Consider the following 18786-nt stretch of genomic DNA (forward strand, 5'->3'; position numbering starts at 1 on the left):
GCTGGATATTTGGTCTATGTCCATTGTTGGCAATGTTATTGCACCACCAAAGCTTCTGGTGACCACATGATCATCAGCTGTGAAACAATGGCAGGGATTCAAGAGATTTTTGAGAGGTCCAGCTAAGTCACAGAATTATAGAAGTGAGAAATGATAGAGACCTTTTAGGTCTCTCAGTTCATTTCCTTGTGAACAATGCATAGGATTGACTCCAGTACAATTTGGCAGTGTTTTGTCAAGTTTAGTTTTAAACGTCCCATATGATAGGGTTTCAGACATCTCACTCAAGAGACTGCTCCACAGCCTAATGCATCTTACTGTCTAGAAGTTTCTTGATATTTTCCCTTTTACTTCAATAATGCCTATCACAGCTGAGTTTACACATTTTAAATATTTGTAAATTTATCATAATCCCCTTAATCATATTTTAACCAAACTAATTTTTCCTCAGTAAGTGAATAATGCGTTATTACCCAGTTTCAACTTAGGAATCATACGAAGAGGTATATGTTAGCTTTACCACTCTTTTAACCAGTAAGTGCACTTTATAATCATGAGCTTATTTTCATAGAAAGAACAGCTGAAATTATCAACTAAAAGTAGAATAGCATTATACCATTCCATACACAGCAGCTTAAAGACATGGTTGCCACAGCAATCACAATTTGGCACCAGAGAGTGTATGTAGGGTTTTTAATATTGCTGAATACACTTTTTAATTTAAGCCTTAATAAATTACACAATGTAGTAGAGTTACAGTTGCTGTGGAAACCATAACTGAATTTCCTGGCTTGTGTGTGTGCGTAAGTTCTCGGGTAGTGTTTTGTGGCTTTTTGAATTTCTTGGTGCTTTTAATTTTTAAGACTAATAGCGAAATTTCGAACTGCCATATAAAATTGAAATGGTTACACATAGAACTTACACATACTAAGCTAGTGCATGCTAATTAGGACTGCTGCACCTTCTTCTTTACCCTCCTATACCATAGATGCATAGGCTGTCCACCAGTTTCTGCCATTTATTTTCATCTTTTGCCAGTCTGTTCAGGCTTCTGAGTGTCATGTTGATGGATCTGGCTTCTTTCTCTATTGTTCTGTGTAACGTTTCTCTAGGGTGAAGTCGTGTTGGTGGCACCCTTAAAATGCATCCTAATTACGTCCTCTGATGTCTTCTTACCACATTTGATGCTTTAGATAGGTTTTCTCAACTTAGAATTTCTGACGTTGCAAGAAACTCTTTCCAATAGTCTCTGAAGATCTTCCGCAGACATTTACTTTGGAGTGAGTTGATCTTCTCGTCAATTTCTTTTGCAGATTTTCTTTACTCTGTTCCATAAAGGAGGGCAGACACGATGCTGGTGTTAAAAAAATAAACAAAAAACAAAAACAAAAAAAAAATCATATTTTTGTGCCAGTGCCAATCATGCTACTTTTCCAAATCTTCTCAAGTTTATGGAAGTTGTTTGCTGTTTTTGATGTTCATTGCTTGACTCTAGTGTGATGTCGCTGTCAATGTACATCTCACTCCTTACATAGAGAAAATTACTTACTTCATTGAGTGTTTCTTCAGCCACACTAATGGTTACTTTTGGGACATTGATAGCCATACATTTTGTCTTTCCATTGTTGATGAACAAACCTACTTATTTTGCTGTATATGCGGTGTCTTTTCTTCCATTAAGCAATGTGTTGAACTAAGCAAGACAATGTCATCAGCAAAAATCAGGTCATCCAAATGTACTTTATCATTTGTCCATAAAATTCCTTGATTGCCTTCTGCAGTTATTTTCCTCATGCTATAGTCAATGACCAGTCCAAACAATATTGGGGACATAATACACCCTTGGCCTTAGTCCACTTGTCACTGCAAACCATTAAGTGATGCTGTCACCATCTCTGACTGCACATGCAGCATTATCATATATTCTTGATTATGCTAATTATTTTTGCAAGTATTCCATAATATGCCCCAATTCTTCCAAGACTTTCTCCTAGTGCACCGTCAAAAGCCTTCTGGAAATCTATACAATTTATCACAAGAGGCGCTTCACGTTCCATACTTTGTTCTATAAAATGTCTGCAATCTACACAATGAGGACCTAAAGTCCAGAGAAAATCTCCAAGGAGTCCAAAGGAGTCACTGTTGGTCTTGATATAGTACCAGGTCCCAACACCAATGCATCCTATTCCTGGGCTTGCTTCTATAAGAATGACAGTACTGAGATCTTGACTTGCATAAAGAGGTAAGAGGAGAGGCTGTAGACCTTCTTTAATGGGCTCCTGATGCATAAATCGCACCTCTGACTGAAGAGGAGTAAGCATAGTCCAAAGACCAAGGTGGTACGGTATCAGGTGGAGTGGCAAGGGACCAGGACTTAAACCGACCAATGAGCTGTGGACACTGTGACGTTGTGCAGTCTATATGGTTTTATAAAAACATAATAAGAAGTGAATATAATGTAACTGGAATATGCTTCATGCAAAAGGTCTCTTGTAAGGTATCATTACAAAGCTTATAATCTACTGAGTGTGATCATCCTATTTGTGTAAATGTACCACTCTTGTATCTAAAACTAGAAATATGAAATATAACGCTGAGGGCCTATTGTAATTATGAAAAGTGTGGGCCATTAATAGAGGTTTGGAATCTTGATGACTCCCATTAACCAGGACCATTGTCTGCAGATGGCTGTGTTTACCTGTTAGTCTTCCTGTATGTGTGTGTGCTGGCAAGTGGGTAATGAAGTCTTGTAGTGACACGTGATCATGTCACCTGACCTGGAATCCATCTTTAACCTGGGTGCTTTTCCAGTGGGGGGAGGGTGGAAACCCAGAGGGACAAAGGGTTCCCGCCTTATGCAAAAGATATATAAAGGGGTGGAAGAGAACACAAAGAGAGAGGAGCCATCATGAAGAATCCCCTAGCTATCACCTGAGCTGGAACAAGAGCTGTACCAGGGGAAAGAATTGTGCCCAGGCCTGGAAGGTGTCCAGTCTGAGAAAAAGCTTACTGAAGTATCTCTGAGGGTGAGATTATCTGTACTCAGTTTGATTAGGCATAGATTTGCGCATTTTATTTTATTTTGTTTGGTGACTTACTTTATTCTGTCGGTTACTACTTGGAACCACTTAAATCCTACTGTCTGTATTTAATAAAATCACTTTCTACTTAGTAATTAACTCAGAGTATGTATTAATATCTGGGGGAGCAAACAACTGTGCATCTCTCTATCAGCGTTCTAGAGGGCGAACAATTTATGAGTTTACCCTGTATAAGCTTTATACAGGGTAAAACGGATTCATCTGGGTTTAGACCCCATTGGGAGTTGGGCATCTGAGTGCTAAAGACAAGCACACTTCTGTGAGCTGTTTTCAGGTAAACCTGCAGCTTTGGGGCAAGCAATTCAGACCCTGGGTCTGTGTTGGAGCAGACTGGAGTGTCTGGCTCAGCAAGACAGGGTGCTGGAGTCCTAAGCTGGCAGGGAAAACAGGAATAAAAGTAGTCTAGGTACATTAGGTGGCAGCTCCCAAGGGGATTTCTGTGATCCAACCCGTCACAGACACTTCTATGAGAAGCCTCCAGTAGATACCGTACATCTACCTTGCTGCACCACAGAGCATCCAGCAAGTGCCCAGACCCTCATGGCACTGAAAGTGTCGGTGCCAAAGATTATCCCAGTAACGGGGCTTGTACAACAGGGACGGGTATGAACCTCCTCCTGCATCAGCAATGAATCCTGAACCAAGAGTCAAAGGCGGTCCCCAGTCACCATGTAAGACTCAAGAGTTGTTGGTACTGAGAGCATAGAGTGTACCACAGACTAAGCTGAAGCTGTAGAAGGTTCTGGCAATAGAGTGTCTCAATGATACTGAAAGAGGTGCCGGAAACTACACCTCTACACTGCTAGATGATGAATATAGTACCAGGGAGCGGCTAGCTTGGTCTGATTTAGCTCTATCCTCAGTACCAGACTTCTTCTTTGAGAGCGAGGTGCCTAATGGAGACTCAAAGAAGAGGTGAACTTCTGGCTAGAGGAACTTGAAATACCTGACTTCTGGCATTTCATGAAACTGGAAAAGGATCACATCTTCTCTCTAGCTCCCTCTGATAAGTGAGCCCACCGAGTCTGATAGTGCACTCTGAGATGGAGTCTGAACCCCTGCTACTGAACGGCTGGGTTCCAAGTGGGGATGCAAAGCTGCCGCCATCAGGAGATGCCAAAGTCGAATTTCACTCAACTTCTTAGACCTGGTCTTAAACCCTCTATAGAAAGGGTACTTATGCCTTATGCGACCCTCTCCTAAACCCTTTAAACAGCTAGAATGACTGGCATAAATTTGTTACACCAGAACAGCACTTAAATCCCAGGGACAAAGACGAGCCTGGTACCAAGCTTAAAGCATATATATATATATAAATTGAAACAAATGTCTAAAATGAGTACTGCTATCACAATAATTCACTGACTAACAAACTATGTACACTAAGGGGTAGAAAAACTTTCTTTAAAAGAAGACAGACAAAAGAGTGCAGCAAGTATACACATGGACTCCAACCACCAATCATGGGTGATGAGAAGGAGCTGAGGGAATCAGGATGGCTCTTTCCCTTTTTGCCCTCAGTTAGCAGCACAAGCATGCAGAGGGTGCAGGTGCCACCTCGATAGCTACCACTATGGGAAAACCTTCTCCAGCTACAGTGCACTGGAGCATACACCTTAGGTGGAATGGACATGTGCAAGCACTTGAAGAAGAATCTCTGCTTCAGTCATCATCAGCAGGTGCCCACCACATAATGACTTGAAGGGATTATCAAGTAGATATAAGTCTAAATGGAAAACAAAATCTAAACCCAGTATTCCACTCTAATTTAAAAACCAATACAGTCTAGTATTAGGAGTTTTATCTACCATATCATATTCAAAGGGAAGAAGATTGGTCCACATGGTTACATGTCCTTTTGTAAGACATTTGCTTACCTGGATCTCCTTCTTCCTCTCCTTCATTTGAAACAATGATGCAGATGTGTTTTCTTAGCTGACGTGGGTTAGAGAACTTCCGACTACATTTCCGGCATTCCAAGTTGCCTGGTAAAACTTCAGCCAATTCTGTTCCTTCCTCTGGCCCTTGTTGTGTTTCCTCGCTTGGAATGCAGTTACTGTTTTCTGCTGATTCTTCATCTGCGCAGAACTTCTTAGTTGACCCTTTTGGCCTGCCCCTTTTTCTCTTCACTACAAGAAGCTCTATATAGGAAAATTGAAAAGAAGCTGTAATGCAATTTTGCAGGGTTATTGGGAGGATTAATTAATGTCTGTACAGCTCCTTGAAAATGGAAAATGCTAAATAAAGTTCAAGAGCTTCTCCCTTTGAAATGTGAAAGCACTGTTAAAGTTTCACACTCAGACTTTTCTTTTTTAAGGAGTGACATTTGATGGTATATCTGCCAGCTGCAAAGCAATAACACTTTGTATTCTTGATACCAAATTCAAATGACTATACATTTCAAAAATTAAAATGTAGACATTCCTTTAAATTGCAGCATGTTATTTTATCAGTGTGTGCATTCCTTCTAGAAAGTTGTTTTGCTCTGTGTTTTCTGACTGGCACTTCACAGATCACAAGTTCTAGTCCTTGCCTAAATCTCATTTTAATTTATATTATGTTCAAAGAAATTGCTTAAGTAAATTCTTTGAAAAGTGTTCAGAAAAAGAAAGGCTACTTAACTGTAAGTCAATTTTTTTTTATAAAAAGCTTATTGCTTTATAATAAATTGCACAACTATTCTTTAATTACTCTCATGATTCATAATTATAACCAAATGTGAATGGAAGAAGTAAAAAAAAAAAATCTTGTTGGCAAGGAGATTAAAATTTATTTCCCCCTATCCCCCACTTAAATACTCTCTTCTTAGCAAACACTAGAAAATGTTAAAACCAGAAGCCCTTCACAAAGCTAAATAACTACTATATAGTTTAGGCTTCTTGAGTACCTTTTTATTTTTGAAGTTAGATACCTGAATGAGAAGTATTAGCACTGGAAAAGAGCGAGAAACAAAAGGAACCCTTCCTCTTGCTGAAATCATATTTACTGCTTGGATTTCTTTCTTCACCACTCTGGTTACCTCAAGAGGGCATTTGGAGCCATCCTCTTACAGTCTGACCACACCAGAAGCACCCATATCCTCATTAGGAAATTTTACCTAATTAAACTAGGTACTCCACTGTGGAGGAAAAATGTCTGGTAATCCATTGGGTGGTGGGGGCACTTGGGTACTACTTTAAGGGGATTTCTTTCACGCTAGCCACACATCATAGCCCCTCTATGTCTCCCCTGCTGGATGTGGTCTTCTAGCCCTACCAGTTCTACATACAGTACTGTCTGGGGAAGAATAGGGAGGATATGGTTATAATAGGCATCGCAGGAATTTGGTGGAATGAGGATAATCTATGGGACATGGTAATACCAGAGTACAAAGTATATCGGAATGGCAGAGTCCATCATGCTGGTGTGGGAGTGGCACTATATGTTTAAAAAAGCATAGTCAAATAAGGTGAAAATCTGAAATGAATCAAACTGAAGCACAGAATCCCTATGAACAGAAATTCCATGCTTGAAGAAGAAGATATAGCAGCAGGAATATACTACCGACCACTTGACCACGATGGTGACAGTGATTGTGAAATGCTAAGGGAGGTTAGATTGGCTACATAACCAGAAACCAAAATAATAATGGGTGATTTCAACTATCTCCATATTGATCGAGTAAATGCCACTGCAAGATGTAATGCAAAGATAAAATGTCTAGACACCATAAATGACTGCTTCTTGGAGCACCTAGGCCTGGAACCCACAAGGGGGAGAGGCAATTCTTGATTTGGTCCTAAGTGAACCACAGAATCTCGTCCAAGAGGTAACTATAGCTGAAATGCTCAGTAATAGAGACCATAATGTAATTAAATTTATCATCCTTATAGAGGGGATGATACTAAAAGAGACCACCACAGTAATATTTAACTTTGAAAAGGGTAACTATACAAGAATGAAGATGCTAGTTAGATGGAAGTTAAAAAGAGCAGTCCCAAGGGTAAAATGCCTGCAAGCAGCATGGAGACTACTTAAAAACACCATAACAGAGGCTCAGATTAAAAGTAGACCCCAAATTAAAAAAGACAGTAGGAAGACCAAAAGACTGCCACCATAGCTAAACAGCAGAGTAATAGAGGCCATAAGAGGTAAAAAAGCATCCTTTAAAATTTGGAAGTCAAATCCTAATAAGGAAAATAGAAAGCAGCACAAACTCTGACAAGTAACATGTAAAAGTATTGTAAGGGAGACCTAAAAAGAATCTGAGAATCAACTTGCTGAAGACACAAAAATTAACAATAAGAATTTTTTTAAGTACCGGGAAACCCCGGTACAATGCGCCCCGCGATAACGCGAATTCGGATGTAACGCGGTCATAAGGTGGCTCCGGCTGCCCCAAGCAAAAAAAAAAAAAAAAAAAAAAGGGGGGGGGGACGGAGCACCGCGGAAGCGCAAAAAAGAAAAGAAAAAAAAAAAAACACACCAGAGCGCCACCGAAGCGCCAAAAAAAGCGGCCAGAGCGCCACCGAAGCCCAGGGCAGTGGTCAACTGGGGGCCCCCCGCTCCTCCCTGACGGTGTCCCCAGCAGAAGGTGGGGAGGGGGCAGGGGAAGCCCCCAGCGCTCCAACCCATCCCCAGCAGAAGCCCGAGCACTGGGACCCCCCACCACTGCGGCCCCGGGAGGCAGCCTCACAGCTTGTGGGGTTGGTGAGGACACTCACTCCCCATTGCGGCCTCAGGCTGTGACGGGGGGGACAGGGCATCTCCGGTCTTGGGGCTGCAGTGGGCGGTGAGGAGGACATAAAGTAGCAAACGGGTTGAGGAGCTGCAGTGGGGGCAGGGGGTGGAATGGGGGGACCCTGAGTGGCACCCCAGGGAAGGAGCAGAAAGGGGTGGAACCGTGGGCGGAGAGGAGCCTGCAGCCCTGGAGCTCTCTGTCCCGGGCAGGCTCAGGGCCGCGGCTTCTCTCCAAGCTGGAGAGAAGCCGTGGCCCCGCACCTGCCAGGGACAGAGAACAACAGGGCTGCGGGCGCTGGTGCTCACTGTCCCCAGCAGGCGCGGGGCCGCAGCTTCTCTCCCCTGCTGGGCAGTAGGGGCACTAGGGGCACTAGGCGGTGCACATCAATGCACTGCCTTGGGGACCACTGACGGACTTGAAACCCCGCTATACTGCGACCCCGCATTTAGCGCGATGAAATTTTTTGGACCCCAAACATTGTGGTATAGCGGGGTTTCACTGTACATCACAAGCAGGAAGCCTGCCAAACAGGCAGTGTGATCACTAGATGACAAAGGTGTTAAGGGAACACTCAAGAAAGACAAGGCCGCTGCAGAGAAGCTGAAATAATTCTTTGCATCAGTCTTCACCGTAGGGGATGTGTGGGAGATACACAGATCAGAGCTATTCTTTTGGGGCAATAAATCTGAAGTACTGTCCCAAATTGATCTGTCAATAGAAGACATTTTTGAACAAACTGAACAGTAATAAGTCACCAGGACCACATGGTATTCACCCAAGAATTCTAAAGGAACTCAAATATGAAACTGAAGAACTACTAGCTGTAGTATGTGACCAATCACTGAACTCAGCCTCTGTACCAGATGACTGGAAGGTAAAAATTAATGGAGATATCCCATCTCCTAGAACTGGAAGGGACCTTGATAGGTCATCAAGTCCAGTCCCCTGCCTTCACTTGCAGGAACAAGTACTGATTTTGCCCCAGATCCCTAAGTGGCCCCCTCAAGGATTGAACTCACAACCCTGGGTTTAGCAGGCACACTGATTTTTTTAAAAGGTCTCCAGAGGAGATCCTGATGATTACAGGCTGGTGAGCTTAACTTCAGTACCAGGCAAATTAGCTGGAACTATAGTAAATAAAAGAATTATCAATTCATTCTTGTATAATCAACATAGATCAACATGATTTGTTGAAGAAGAGTCAACACGGCCTCTGTAAAGGGAAGCTATGCCTCATCGATCTATTAAAATTCTTTGAAGGTGTCAACAAGCTGGTGGATAAGGGTCATACAGTCGATACAGTGTACTCGGATTTTCAGAAAGTCTTTGACAAGGTCCCTCACCAAAGACTCTTAAGCAAACTAAGCAGTCATGGGATAACAGGGAAGCTCCTCTCAAGGTTGAAAGATAGGAAACAAAGGGTAGGAATAAATGATTGGCTTTCACAATGGAGAGAGGTGAACAGTGGGGTCCCCCAAGGATCTATACTGGAACCAGTCCTCTTCAATATATTCACTAATGGTCTGGAAATGGAGGTAAACAGTGAATTGGCAAAGCTTGCAGCAGTACAAAATTATTCAAGATAGTTAAGTCCAAAGCTGACTAAAAAGAGTTAAAAGGGTATTTAACAAAACTGGGCGACTGCATTTCATCTACATTTTGTTGCCCAATGTTGATAAGTGCAAGTAATGCACGTTGGACAAAATAATCCCAACTATACATACAAAACAATGGGGTCTAAATTAGATGTTGCCATTCAAAAAAGGTCTGGAAGTCATCGTGGACAGTTCTCTGAATACATATCTACAGTGTCAAAAAGTGGCAGTTAAAAAAGCTAACAGAATGCTAGCAACTACTAGGAAAGGGATAGATAGAAAACAGAAAATACCATAATGCCACTAGATAAATCTACAGTGTGCCCATATCTTGAATACTGTGTCCAGTTCTGGTCACCCCATCTCAAAAAGGATATAGTATAACTGGAAAACGTTCACAGAAGGGCAACAAAGAGGGCTAAGGGTAAGGAAAGGCTTCCATGCGAAGAGATACTAAAAGGATTAGTGCTGTTCATCTTAGAAAAGTCAAAACTCAAGGGTGGATACGACAGAGTTCTGTAAAATCATGAATGATGTGGAAAAAGCTTATAGAAATGTCATTTACCTTTTTTTCCACAATACAAAAACCAGGGGTCACCCAATGAAATTAATAGGCAGCAAGTTTAATACAAACAAGAGGAAGTACTTATTTACACAACACACAACTAACCTGTGGAACTCATTGCCATGGGATACTGTGATGGCCAAAAGTATAACTGGGTTAAAAAACTAAGCATAGCTAAATTCACGGAGGATAGGTCAATTAGCCAACATTGTCAGCAAAGCAATCCCATTCTCAGGGCAACTGTAAACCTCTGACTCCCTGGAGGAGTGGAAGACAGTGGTGAAGCATTCCCTTATTATCCTGTTCTGTACACTCCCCTTGAAGCTCTGGTACAGACCGCTGTCAGAGACAGGATACTGGGCAAGATGGACCATGATCTGACCCAGTATGGCAGCACTTATATTTTTAGGTTGTCTATTTCTTTTCCCAGAACAATGGGGCTAGCTTGACACTAGGTGAGATTACCCGAAGTGATGCTAACAGAGAGGAGGGGCATATGATAGGGTGTTATATCCCATCTGAATCTTGAGAGGACTCTGGATAGAAGGGCAGGAGCATCTGGGAAAGAATCAGATTAAAAAAAAATCCTTTATCTACTGTACTTCTCAGCAGGATTCATGGACCAGACAAGAAAGGTTCTTGGGAGTTAGAGAAAAATCAGAGTGTGTCTGGAAAAGTTCACCTTGTGCCATTTAGAAACAACATTACAACAAGTGGAGCCTTCTTCAGCACTCTGGAATTAATGGAAGTGTTAGACGAGTATTCGGAGTTTTATTATAGCACACAGTAACTTTGACTTGTGACACATGCAATAAAGGGGGCATAAAAGCACAGCCAGTGATCTTTAAAATATCACAAATAAGAGAACAATGAACCAGCACCCCAAAAAAATCTTATATAATCTTACTTTAAGTGTTCAGGGAAAGCAAGCAAACAAAAAAGATGCATGAAGGATTTTAGATACATTTATGGAGGCAATACTGGAAAGGTTCCTTAATTCTAAGTCTCTAAAATTAGATATGTTTCAAAAATCTTGCTATTCTCTTCATGCTGTTGTGGGGAAGAAAAAAAAGGAATAATCTGTTAGATTATTTTGCTTGGAATTTTACACATCTACTGCTATTTCTCTTTCCACCTCTACTTTGAAACTGTACATGACCAAAGCAGAGGGAAAAGCCATAAAATAAAAGCTTTGTGGTTGCAGAAGGAGAAGTGCAAAGTAGTAAATTAGTTGCTGCAGTTCCAATGGTTTTAATTAGGACATTTAGAGTATCATTCAAGCTAAAATACATTCCAAAGGTTAAATCTGAACTGAGCTCATTATAGAGAAATTTTGATTTCCACTGCTCTCCTTCCAAGAACTTTCACAAAATGGTATTAATAACTAAGATTGTCATCTAAGCTCTTTATCAAGTATTTGTTTAAGTCAATAGCCCTTCCTCCATGTGAAAAATTGAGACTGACATGTAAATGTAAAATTCTTAAATGACATAAAAAAGAGATGCTAAAAGGACAGTCATGATGATTTTCAAATATCATGGGGCAAAAACCTCATGAAATAGGTTAATCTAGGCCATCTGAAAAATAATTAATAAACAAACTCACAGAGAATGGGAGGGAATGGGGGAAGAGAAGAGGGAAAGAAAGAACAAAAGAATATATGGAAGGACAAGGAGGCATCTTATTCAAAATCCAAAAAAGAGCAAGAAGGAAATACAGAATAGCAGTAATCATTTTACTGTTTTCAAAGGAAGAGGAAAACATTGTGTTTAGTTGCAGTTTTGACTGTTTAAGGAATGCAGTAAAGTTTTCACTGAGTACCTAAGCACTTTAAGCATCAGCTGTTAAGCACAGCCCAGAAAACCTCATTGTAAATAGAGCAAAAAATTACTCTTGCTCATTACCTTCAACAGCTCTTGACCGTCAGTGTTCTGAAGGTTTAGGTTATCCAAATCAAGTGAAAATACAGCTTTTCCAATAATTAAAAATGACCAGTCAAGAAAAGACAGGCAGTTTGGAGGCCCTCAAAATTTTCCATGTACCTCCACACATAACCTTTAATGGTCATGTCCAGGGCCGGCTCCAGGCACCAGCTTACCAAGCGGGTGCTTGGGGCGGCCACTTTAGAGAGGGGCGGCACGTCCTGTTGTTCGGCAGCAATTCGCCGGACGGTCCCTCACTCCTGCTCGGAGCGAATTGCCGCTGCAGATCACGATTGCGGCTTTTTTGTTTTGTTTTGTTTGTTTGGCAGCTTGGGGAGGCCAAAACCCTGGAGCCAGTCCTGGTCATGTCAGTTGAGACAAGTGTAGCAATCAGTATTTGGCCCCTTGAGTTAAATAAGTTAAACGTGCCACCAGGAAAAAAAAAAAATTCTCCTTGTATCTATTGATAAAAAGGTCTTCATGGGCCTAATGTTTCAAACCTAAAACACTGAATATAGATTTGGATAAAGCTTAAGTTACTATGGAATAAGTAAGCGTAGAGATTTAATATGTTAATAAAGCTACATTTCTCTCTTTCCATAAGGCTTTTACTGTTCTTCCATAACAGTCACCACCTTCAGGATATTATACAAAACCTTATTAAGCATGTTATCCAAAAAGAAATCAAGTGAGACAAGCAGTAGGTGAAAGAGGGGCAACTCTTCTTGGACGACTAATATTTTAAGAGATGCATTTTATTCTCCTTGCTTTCTTTAAATTTACATTTACTTTTAAAAAATGATACTAAGTAGTCTAACTCTTTAGAGGTCTGGTGGTAGTTCCTGCCTCTGGAATGCAGGACTGCCTTTAAGGTAATGATTTGATGCATGAGACAAGGGGTTTGTGCGTAAGGTCAAGCACTCTCCCTGCAAATGAGGCTTCAACGTCCCTTCCCCATCAAGGGAGATGGGACTCAATTTGCAGAGATTCCCAAATATTTTTATGGGGCTGTTGATAATTTCTTGGTGGCAGAATACCCTGGAATGTGAGGGCTGACACAGATTTTGGTTTAAATGAATTAATCATTACCTGGAAAATTTGAGAGGCTTTAGATGTCTGTAAGAGCTTTCCCCTTCTCCCTTCCCACTTCATTGTTTCCTAAAAAGGCTGTATTTCAAAAAGTTATCCAGTATGAGTTATCTTTGTCTAAGCATGATGTTGAATAATGCTGCTGTCACTTAGACAAAAATTCCAAATGTCTCTCTGACCACACTGGCCCTTTACTATTCATAATGTTGCACCTACACCAACATTGCTATAACAAATTAAAAAAAAATTAATAGAAAGAAAAGGAAATTTAAAAGAAAGAAAAATTTTAAAAAAGATAGAAAATCTTTTTCCTTTTGTGCATTTGACATCACTTTATATAGAGTCAGCTGCATTCTACCACCAACATAACAGTCAGTCAAGTTTTAACCTTTGCTGTAAAAGATACTTAACATCAACAGGGGAACAGAGAGATCATTTAACATTTTATTTATTTAAAATCTGGACATATTATTTAAAGGGTGTTCAAGGAGAATTTGGAACATTTTTAAATTAGTATTTTTTTTTAAATCAAGACAATGGCATCCCTTAAAATACCCCCAATAATATCTCATTAAAAAGCCATAGCTATTTCTGATGATTTTTTACCCTATGCCACAAGCTTCTCCAGAGCAATCATGCTGATCAGTATTGGATGCAGATGAGAACATGTTGGGAAGACATTCCATGATATATAATTAAATCCCCACAGACCAAAAAAAAAAATAAAAAGATGACACTTAAAAAGACACTAATGGAATAAACCACATAAAACTATTTTTAGACTGCTGTTTCCTAGCAATTATTCACACAGGCTTCTTAAAATGAGTCAATTTAATGATCAATTGTCTGAAAAAATTCAGAACATGTGTACAGTGCTGTCCAAAAGATTACTATTGATGAGCCCCTTGTGTTATTGTTCAGAAAAAAGTATTTTAAAATTATTCCTTTGAAGTTTCCCTAGTACAGACTCAAATTATACAGAACACTGTAAAAATTCCAGGAAGTATTTGTGTTCTATTGCGGTAAATGATCCAAAGAGACACCAACGTGCCCTCTTGACTATCTCCAAGACTAGCCCCGTCCCTACCCCCAACCCACTCAATAGTGAAATATTTTGGATGTACCAACCTCTTTATACTACATATATGTGGCAATTTGTATATAGACATGTATTGTTTTAGCACAGAATTACATGGTACCATACAACTTAACAAGAAAGTTTAACCAAAAATCAGTTGTGCACCAAAGAGCAGAAGCCTTGGGAGAAAAGTTTTTTGTTTTTTTTGTTTGTTCTGAGTGGGACAGTTTAATGAATGGATTAAAAGACTGTGCATTTTAGATGTAATCAGTTTATTCTTCATTCCTTCTGTCTCTACCTCTCACTCCTCTACATACCAATCCTATGTAATATGTAGATTATGTAGTGACAATCTGACCCTGCATCCCCTTATACCACCAACCATGTTGATGCAGTGGCAGTTCAAGGATATCAGCCTAAGCAGGGTTAGGTAGTATAGAAAACGATCCTGGTGATTCATCAGATGGCATTCTTTCTTGAGTTGGTATGAACAAACACCTCAGCGTGGTGTTAGAAGGGCAGAGGGTGTCTTTCAAATGAGACAAAAAAATAAGAGGCCCTGACCTTTTGCTAGAAGATCGCACTTCACTTTTTGTAAGTTTATTAGTGTTAACTCAAGAATCCTGGCCAAATTCCAATGTGGGCAGTATGTGTTCTGCCTCATCTAAATTCCCCCAGGAGTTTCAATTGGAAAAGCTTATCTTCTTCTTATAATTTAATATTTATATTTGCAGAACAGAGGCCCCAGAGCACCAGGCGTGATACAAAATACTTACATGATACCTCTCCCATAGAGCAGAAGATGGTGGCCTTAAAGATACATTTAGAGAGGGTGTTGCATTCAAAAGAAGCAGTGTATCCTAATCGGTCATGCAGGCTTACTTAAATGGCTGCCATTTTCCAGGTCAGAGATGTCTGTACTTCAGTGTTGGACACAGCAATATTTATGAGTAATCTGTATTATCAATAGCAACAGTTGTCAAAGTGTATTGGGACTCATTTGAACAAGAGGTGATATAAAAATGTAAAATCAGTATTACTGAAGATAACAAAAATGGTTAAGATTAACCAATTGTTGAAGGCAGCATGATCTAACTACTAAAAGCATGTATATCTGGTAAAATTGAGATAGGGAGCAACAACAATAATAATATTTAGCACTTACCTAGTATTTTACAGTTTCATAATGCTACAAAAACATTAATTATTCCTCAGATAGAACTCCTAAAAGGGCTTCAATAAAACCTCAACATTCACCAACTCAGGTACCTGTAATAACCTTGTTTTTTTCCTATCCTTACAATACAGACCATGCTGTCTAGCAAAGTACAATGTTATTGTATACCACTCAACAAGCTCTTAAAAGAGATTGTCATTTCTAGATTACCAGCCCTCAGTCATACCCAATCACATCTGTTATAGTATTAACCTGGTTGAACTACACAGAAGAGAAGCACATCAGGGCTTACTGAACAGAATTTTATAAGAAAAAAGTGTTCACTCCCTTGTCCACTGTACATTTCTCTACAGGAGAGGAAAACGTAATGTCATGAAGGAATATTTCCCACACAATCCCTTACATCACTCCAGTGAAGAGTGCTATAAATATCCTACATTTTCCAACAGACTACTGGAAACAACAACAAAAAGCCTGTGCTAACTACAGTAGAGGAGCAAATACTTATATGGGTTGAAAATCTTTTTAAATTGTGGGGAACTCACTTAAGACGACTGAAATAGTCTTATGGGTGGTAGGAGTTGTTATATGTAATTTGAAAAAGCTGCATCCATATGGTCTAGATAGAGCAAATTAAGGCTAACAGAAAAGAATTATTCAGACAGCTTTATGAGAAGACAACTTTAAAAAATAGCACAGCTGTTACTTTTCCTCATAATTAGATATGCAAAGAAGTAATGGTAACATTTCTTAAGTAAAGCTGCATAAGTCTGATACTTCTTTATTTATTACGCATTATTTGTTAAGCAATGAGAGTGTGTTTAGCTCCTTAGAAGACAAAATGCAGACACTCCCTACCACACAAAACTAAACCTCTACCCTGATATAACGCGACCCGATATATCACAAATTCAGATATAACGTGGTAAAGCAGTGCTCCAGGGGGGCGGGGCTGTGCAGTCCGGTGGATCAAAGCAAGTTCAATATAACACGGTTTCACCTATAACCCGGTAAGATTTTTTGGCTCCCGAGCACAGCGTTATATCAGGGTAGAGGTGTACTGTACTAAAAAATACATATGTATTGCAAAATGGACGTAAGTTTCACTGTTTTTCAGAGATACTGTCTACAATTTGTGAAGGGTTACTGGGTACAAAACTATGACAAAGGAAGATGTATTCTGCATGCCTGAGATCTTCACTCTGTGTAGATTTAACACAATTATAAATCCATCAATCTAGACTGCTAATTAGTAAATGAAGACCTACCATATGCATATACTATAGATATGAAAAGTATTAAACTGGCTTCAGTATTTTTTTAAAAATATGTTTTTAATATACTCTGGACAGAATTTAGCAATCACATGACAAGGTATTCACAAAATCTTAGTGATTCAGTAAAATAAAGGATTAGCCAAAAATATAAACCAGTTGTCCGCTAGGGCTCAAGAAAGAATGTGTTATCATGAAATCTGAATTATTTTAACCCCCACATTATCACAAAGATTTGCAATTACTCTCAGCAGTGGAGGAAATTACATTTATTACCATGGGTAGCTGATGATAATTATTTTGTGTAACTAATTCAACCTTTGACTACTGGATGGCTTAATTTAATAGCACTAGTGTCTATGCACAATTATAAATTATGAATCACGCTATTTTCATCTTTGCATAGAGTGATGATATCTGAAATGGAACTCACACAGAGTTAGACAGACATCTTGAGGCTACATTCAATCAGCCACCTTGGCAAAGTCTGTAGATTCTTTTTTTCTGATGTGCTGGCTGATTGTCTAGGCAAATTTAACTGTTTCCACTGTTAGTGCTAGACAATGTTAGTCACAAAACTCCAAATTAAAGCTTCAGGAAGGAGGCTCAGAAACACTTGACATTTAAAATCAATAAACCAATATAATCATCCTGTACCACATGTTAAGTTTTTCCAAGTCCCTTTTCCTATCTATTTTGTACTGAACAAAACTCGGTTTTAAGTAATGAAAACTGATCTCTACAGAAACAAATCATGCAACTAACTATACACAGTTTAGTCATCACAGCACATATTTTTTAAAAATTAAATTGGTAATTGGAAATTGCATCCCTGTCAATTTGTGCCAGTACCTTCTCCACTTTTGCTTGTATTTGTGGGTGCTGTAAGTGGTCTGAGAGGAATAACAATGTCATCCACATTAATCCCATCTTCTGCATGCTTCTCAGAGACGTGAGACAACAGTTCTGACTGATTCGGTGAAAATAAGTTACAAAGTTTACACATGAAGATGGAATTGATTCCTGTAAAATAGAGAGAGAATCATTAACAGTTCTGACATCAGCAGTTTACTTAAAAACCTACTAGTCACTCAGATTATTTTTTTTTATTTTGTTTACCCAAACTAGCTAATCACCAACTGCGAGAAGGACTGCATTATAGTTTTAAATTAGTACATAGAAAACAACAACATTAGGTAGGTGAAGAGCAAAATAAAGGACAACACTTTCCCCGCATCTCCTCACAGCCAGGAGAGAGATATGGATGGACGGACAGATGGACACGTGTGCACACACACACACACACACACCCCAGCAAGGAGGCTTTCCAAGGGGCAAAAGAAATAAAAGCTCCTTTTCTTTTTCAGTATCACTGAGGAATTCCACTTCAAGTTTATCAGACATCTACTAGTCAAAAGATGATACAAGATGGTGTCCTGAACAGATTCCAGGGACAGCACCCTGATAAATATCCCAGCATTTTACCCTCAACTAACAGCTCTGTATGGCAAGGAAAGCTGAGCGTCACACCGGGTTTATATACCTGGACCTCACCTCCCACTCACTTCCCTGGACGCTTCCCACTCACTTATCCTTTGTATCTGCCTCTAACTAGTAGGTCTAACCCTCCAATTGGTAGGTGTTTGGTACACTTTTCAAGCTCTATGGTACTGTGTACAATACTACACATTTAAGATTTTTACTATATTTGACTCTGTTTTCTTTCACATACAGTGCCACTCCCCATCCTCCTCCCATGCGACCTATTCCGTCATTACTATTATTTTGTACCCTGGTATTATTGTGTTCAATTGATCACCCCATGAGCTTCTCCATACCAGTCAGCTTTCCCCTAGTTCAGGGGTGGGCAAACTACGGCCCGCGGGCCACATCATGCCCGGCCCCCAAGCTCCTGGCCCAGGAAGCTAGCCCCTGGCCCCTCCCCCGCTGTTCCCCCATGCCCGCAGCCTCAGCTTGCTCGCTCCGCTGCTGGCGCAATGCTCTGGGCGGCGGGGCTGTGAGCTCCTGGAGCAACGCAGCTGCAAAGCCCAGCCTGACCCAGTGCTCTGTGCTGTGTGGTGGCAGCGGCAGCGTGGCCCGGCTCCAGCCGGGCGGCACGGCTGTAGCGCCGCCAGCCACCGGTGCTCCACGCAGCGCAGTAAGGGGGCAGGGAGCAGGGGGGGTTGGATAGAGGGCAGGGGAGTTTGGGGTTGTCATAACTATAAAGGGAAGGGTAACAGCTGTCCTGTGTACAGTACTATAAAA

The 18786-nt window shown here is 40.3% G+C and overlaps 1 protein-coding gene across 2 annotated transcripts in view; it reads right to left on the reverse strand.

Annotated features, from left to right (window-relative positions):
- Positions 1-18786, reverse strand: part of ZFAT (zinc finger and AT-hook domain containing) — a 140015-nt gene that overhangs the window by 102745 nt on the left and 18484 nt on the right. For both annotated transcript variants that reach the window (XM_005291035.5, XM_065586219.1), the window contains exons 2-3: positions 17374-17544; positions 4979-5242 (exon numbers count right to left, since the gene is read on the reverse strand). In XM_005291035.5, coding sequence (XP_005291092.2) covers positions 4979-5242; positions 17374-17544 — 435 coding nt within the window. The remainder of the gene's footprint in view (positions 1-4978; positions 5243-17373; positions 17545-18786) is intronic.

Source organism: Chrysemys picta, chromosome 2 (genome assembly GCF_011386835.1).
Source record: "Chrysemys picta bellii isolate R12L10 chromosome 2, ASM1138683v2, whole genome shotgun sequence".
Lineage (NCBI taxonomy): Eukaryota > Metazoa > Chordata > Testudines > Emydidae > Chrysemys > Chrysemys picta.